The 5,682-nt window shown below is 66.2% G+C and overlaps 1 protein-coding gene across 1 annotated transcript in view; it reads left to right on the top strand.

The window, feature by feature from the left end:
- Window positions 1–2: 2 nt before the first annotated feature.
- The window catches only part of GATA5 (GATA binding protein 5), a gene marked incomplete at its 5' end in the record, with an annotated part of 8,165 nt that continues 2,485 nt past the window's right edge, over window positions 3–5,682 (top strand). Inside the window, 2 exons of the mRNA XM_029917994.1 lie at window positions 3–213; window positions 1,418–1,623. Coding sequence (XP_029773854.1) covers window positions 3–213; window positions 1,418–1,623 — 417 coding nt within the window. The remainder of the gene's footprint in view (window positions 214–1,417; window positions 1,624–5,682) is intronic.

The raw sequence follows: 5,682 nt of genomic DNA, 5'->3' as shown, positions 1-5,682 counted from the left end.
GGGACGGCGGCGCCTTCCAGGGCGCGCTGCTGGCGCGCGAGCAGTATCCGACCCCGCTGGGACGGCCGGTGGGCGCGTCCTACCCCGCCGCGTACCCCGCCTACGTGAGCACCGCCGAGGTGGCCCCGTCCTGGACCTCCGGACCCTTCGAAGGCAGCGTCCTGCACGTCCAGGGCCGCCCGGCTGGCCTCCCGGGCCGCAGAGCCGCCTTCGGTGAGTGTGACCCTGGGTGCTGGGTGTGGGCCTACCGGGGTGCAATCCCGCATTCTGCCAAGGCTCCCCCGCTGAGCCCAGAGCTGCGGGGACGGTAAATGCGGGCAGAATACAAGGTCTGCCAGAATGCCACCCACCCGGAGAGGAAAACGGCCGTCCTGGGCTCTTACACACGAAGAAGAAAGTTCTTCCACCTTCCACTCCTCTGAACCCAACCCTCTGGGTCGTGCCAGCTGAGCCCATCCCTGACGCTCTTGCGAGAAGTTTCTAAGTGGGGTTTTCTTTAAGTGGGTTTTATAAAATCCAGAATACCGGGCTATTTCAGTAAGCCGCTTGCTCCTCTGGGTTCTAGAATGTTTACATATTCTAATCTGAGACCTGGAAATCTGAGACCTGGCTTCAGAGGCTCCCCTGGGGTGTAAATTTGGATAATGGGATTCCAGGCCCCCAAGGTGGAGATTCAGCTTCACCTGGTTCGGAGTAGCCGGCACCACTGACACTTTCCAGAAGCCCAGGGCCTCGCCCGTGTTTGCCCGTGTTTGCCGCAGGCGGGGAGCCCCTCCCCGCCCTTCGCTGGTGCCACCTCGCAGGACCCCAGCCACCCCCACCCCTGCAGCGCCCTGGGCCCCGGCTCGTTCCCCTCCGCCTGCGTCCAGGGCTGCCGGCGGGACTGATCCCCACCCTGTCCCCACAGGGCACCCGGGGCCGGGGAGGGAGCCGGGGACCTCTGCCTCTGCCCTACCGACCAGAGTGGCGGCGGGGGCCCAGCTGTGCCGGCCTCCCGGCCCCACCGAAGAGCCCACAGGAAAGGCCCGCACTGTGGGGTGACAGCGTCCCCAAGCCCTGCCACCACTGCCCTTTCTGAACGTCTTATTTTGCAGAGGTGCAGGCCCTGGGGCCACCTCCCTCCACCAGTGCTGACGATCCCGCCTCTCCAGGGGATCAAAGTGACACCTCGGTTCTAAGGGGAACAGTCCCGTTGTCCCCCTCCCGGGGGTCTGACTTATTTACCTGCCCCCACCCTGCAAGGCAGCCCCAACCTGCTTTTCTCTAAATACGGCACAAACTTTACAATATGTGAAGTTAAGCTTTAAAGTAAAATTAGATAAAATAAAGGTTCGATGAAAGCAGGGTGCGCATACCCAGAAAGGGAGCGCGCCGCGGGCGCCGGGCTCCGGGGGCCACCAGCTGCCTGTCCCCGCAGTGCCAGACTTCCTGGAAGAGCTCCCGGGCGAGGGTCGTGAGTGCGTCAACTGCGGGGCCCTGTCCACGCCGCTGTGGCGCCGGGATGGCACCGGCCACTATCTGTGCAACGCCTGCGGCCTCTACCACAAGATGAACGGGGTCAACCGGCCGCTCGTGCGCCCGCAGAAGCGCCTGGTGAGTGCCGCCCGGGCCGGGGGCCTCCTGGTGACTGGGCGGGGGCGTGGGGTTCCGAGGGCAAGGTGGCTGCTCTGGGGCAGGACGTTGAAACCCAACGCAGGAGGGGCCTTGGGCGCCCGCGCTTGGGGAACAGGTTCTCCCCGAGACCCGGCCTGGGGTGGTTCCGAGCTCGAAGCTTGTTTTCACTTTCGGTGCTTCCGGGTGTGCGGCCGGGGCGCGCGGAGGAGCGCCCCGAGGCCGCGGGAAGGTCCGCACGCACTTCCTCTCCCCGCAGGCTCGGATGTTGGAGGCATTCTGTGCCGGGCAGGGCCCACCTTTGTGCGCGTGAAGTCCGAGAGGCCACGGAGGCCCCCGGGTCCGAGGTCCAGGCCTGGCTGCCTCTGGGGACGCCGGGCCTTCTGGGCCGACGCTGGTCTTCGCCCTGTGGTGGCTGCGCATGGGAGGCGGGTGGGGGGCTCTCCCTGGCAGCCGTGGTTGCGGGTCTGAGCTGCCTGGTGCTCAGCGGCCGAGGCCTCCCCTGGAACCCCTAAGCCGGGCTGTGGAGGCGCCCGGCCCTCCAGGCCCCAGACCAGGCAGGCAGGAGGCAGCAACGACAGTTTGGGGGAAACCACTGTTTTTCTCTCCCTGCTCCAGGCTGGAGGCCGGGGGTCTGCGGGCCCCCAGCGCCCCTGCGCCCACACTGTGTCTCCTGGAAGGAGGCGGCGAGACCTCAGAATCCATATCACTCGCTCACTTGTATTTCTGCCCCTGTGATCATGCTCCCCCCACCCGACATGTGCAGCGCTGGCTTGGCATCCGGTGTGGCCCTCACGGATGGGGAAACTGAGGCTAAAGCAGGGGTGTCCTGGGGGACTGCCCCCCAACTCCCAAGGAGCAGGCCGGCCCCTCTCTGCTCCATCGCTTCTCTCCCGGGGGTGGCGGAGTGCGTCAGGGAACACACTGGTAAACAGGAAGAGCAGGCTGGGCACCCCTCCCGGGCCACCACCCAGCAGAAGATTCCTGATATGCGGGTCAGAGGCACAGGCCCTCTGAGACACTGAGGCACTCACCTTCACGACAGCCCCATGAGGACCCCGGGGCTCAGAGCCCCCAGCAGCCCTCAGCAGGGCCTGGGTTCTGAGGCCTGTCTGCCTCGGGCTCCTGTGTGCTCTCCGCTCCCTGGGACCCGTTGAGGCCACCTCGGGTCGTCTGGCCCAGGCCCCTGTGCACCCCGTCCCCGTGCTGTGTTGTAGAGACTACTCTAGGTGCGCGCTTGGACGGGCCTCAGCCAGCTCTGGGCAGGGCACAAGGAGTAATAAGCTTCAGCGACACTCCGTAGGGTGAAGACCCCTTCCTCTTACCCCTGAGGCGGCCGGGCTCCAGAGGGTGGGCACCTGGTCATGGCTGAGGGCAGGCCAAGCAGGTCTGAGTGTGGGGCACGCCCGGAGGGGCTTGCTGGCGGGGGGCGGGGGGGGGGGCCCTCGAGCGCCCCGCCCCCGGCTCCCCAGGGCTGGCTCTGACTTGTTTCTGGGCTCCTGCCTGGCACTCAGGGAGGGTGGCCCCACCAGCGGGGCCAGGCTGTGCGGAAACTCGGAGATTCTCAGAGAGTGCTGGACCAAAGCCCGGTCCCCGAGGCAGCCGTGGCGGGGCTGGGCCGGTCCCCCCAGACTTGCCCCTGCTCTGTGCCTCGCTCTCCCTCATGAGTGGCCGGCACCGACGCCCCCCGAGAGAATTGTCTACCTTCCTCTGAATGATTACAAAGGTTCTAGAAGCTTGTCACCAACAACACAGGCATGTGACAATCACCAGCGTGCGTTCCCACCCCCCACCCCCAGCCCCAACAGGAATTGGTATCTTTTCTGCCCTTTGCCTCCCGAGTGCGTCCTTAGTCACTGACTCACACCTCTTCCCTGTGGCATCCGTCAGTGTGGACCGCGAGGGGAGAGTCAGGGTGGCTCTGGACACCCCTGCGTGCCTGCTTGTGTGGCCGGGGGCTTGAGAGCCCCCCCCAGCCCTCCACCCGAACGTCAGAGCCCAGCAGTCAAGGCCAGAGGGGCGAGGGCGCCAGCTCCAGGGAGGGGCCGGTACTGAGCGGGGCCCCCGGCTTTCCTTCCCGCGTGGCCCGCCTCACGGGCTCGTCCCCGGCACGGCTTGCCCTTGGTCAGCAAGGGACACGCACTGTATCAGGCTAAGCGTCTGCCCGGTGTCCCTTCCCGAGAGGGGCGTGAGGGACCCACTGAAAGTCGGGCCACCCCCCCCCACTCTTGCTGTACCGCTTTTTGCGAGGGTTGAGCCCATCACTCACTTCCAAAAGTGTTTTCCCGCTGTGCGCTGGCCTCACCCCTCCCGGCCGAGCTGCCGGCCCCTCTCCCTGCCGCCCGGGCTCGGCCCCGGCGCCCGGGCTCTTGGCTCGAAGCAGACGCATGCGGAGCCTGGAGTGGCCGCGGCCAGCGGGCTGTGAAGTTTAACTTCTTTGAAAAGAACAAGCCAGAAAAGAAAATTAAAATGCGGCCAGCGGAGGCCTCCGGCGAGCGAGGGCCCGGAGAGCGGCCAGGCCGGGCCGCTTGTGCCGGCAGCGAGGAGGGACGGTCTGCCGGGGCCGTGCCCGAGGTGCGCTGGGCTGAGGGGGGCCGTTCCGTCCCCACGGGGCCTCCGGCCCCTCGGCGGCTCTGAGCGCGGTGCCCGTGCGTACGCACGGCCTGCTGAGGGGGGAGTATACACGAGCAAGCGTTTTCCATTTTTTTCTAGGTCCTTTTTTACCCTCTTGTTCTTAATTTTAATTTACGTTCACTGAAAAAGAACTCATTCCTTAGTCCGGGTTCCAGAGTTTTCCCTTGCACTGCCAGGACAGACGGACGGCTCCTGAGCTTCCTGGGCTGTTTTCTACCCACACGTGGGCGTGCACACGCACACACACACGCACACACACACACGGCGTCAAGCTCCACCTGTGGGGAGGGCACACCTGTGGGGGAGGCATGCAGGCGGGGGGCAGTGCCGCCGCCCGAGGCCTCTCTTCTTGCAAGGCACACAGGTGACTGTGGGGACGCTCGTGGGAGGTGCGGGCGAGCTCCGGTGCCGCCTCGTGAGTGCCCCTGAAACCCGGCCATGACGTTCGAGTCCTGGCATTGGCACCTTTGTGCCCTGGCGGGAGTGTTTCTTTCTTGCGCGGGGAGTGCCAGTGGGGGAGGGGCAGAGAAAGGGGTACAGAGGATCTGAAGCAGTGAGCCTGACGCGGGGCTCGAACTCGCGAACCGTGAGATCATGACCTGAGCTGAAGTCGGGTGCTCAACCGACGGAGCCGCCAGGCGCCCCGAAGGCAGGAGTGTTTCTGCGGGAAGGATCCAGAACGGGGGTGACGGCCCAAGCACAGGGCAGCAGACGCCTACCTTTCACTGATGGCGGGACGGGCACCAGCTCTGGGGGAGCAGCTGGGTGGCGAGGGCAACGGCACGGGAGGCGGGGAGCTCCGTGCAGCCCAAAGGGGTAGGTCAGGGTCGCCAATAACGCAACAGACCCTCTGTCACATGGGAATGAACCTCAGGTACACAGCGACCAGCACCTGGCGTGAGTGTGTCCCTGATGCCGCAGGGAGGCGCCCCCGCAGAGCGTCTGCAGCTCACCCCCGTCACGTCGGGCCGCCGCCCTGGTGTGTGCCGTCTGTTCTTGCAAAGCGTGGCAGCCTGGGGCAGGTCCTAAGCGCCCCCACCCCACCCCGTGCCAGGAAGGTGGGGCTTGGGATCCCGGGCCGGGTGGGCGGCAGGGCAGGAGACCCCGCCGCACGCTGGACAGCGGGCTCCAGGAGGGCAGGGGCACCCCCTGTGTGCATGGTTCCTGGCACCCAGGAGACAGATGGAAGAGAGGGACGGGGCAGGGAGAGGAAACTCAAATCGTGTCCTGGAAAAGCAGCAGCTTTCTAGACAGGATGTGGCCTCGGCCTCCCCGGGAGAGACTCAGGCCGGGTCCTGGTTGACTCCGGGTCCAGTGCTCCCGTCTCAGAGCGTCTACCGTCTGGCCGGGGCTGTCGCCAGCCTGCATCCCTCCGGGGCGGCGGAGCAGCAGGGCCCCGGCCCCCCTCGCTCACACCGGCCTCCCCCCTCCCCACAG

The sequence above is a fragment of the Suricata suricatta genome, chromosome 12 (assembly GCF_006229205.1).
Source record: "Suricata suricatta isolate VVHF042 chromosome 12, meerkat_22Aug2017_6uvM2_HiC, whole genome shotgun sequence".
NCBI lineage: Eukaryota > Metazoa > Chordata > Mammalia > Carnivora > Herpestidae > Suricata > Suricata suricatta.
The sequence above is the reverse complement of the archived record's forward strand: the minus strand, read 5'-3'. Positions and strand labels throughout refer to the sequence as shown.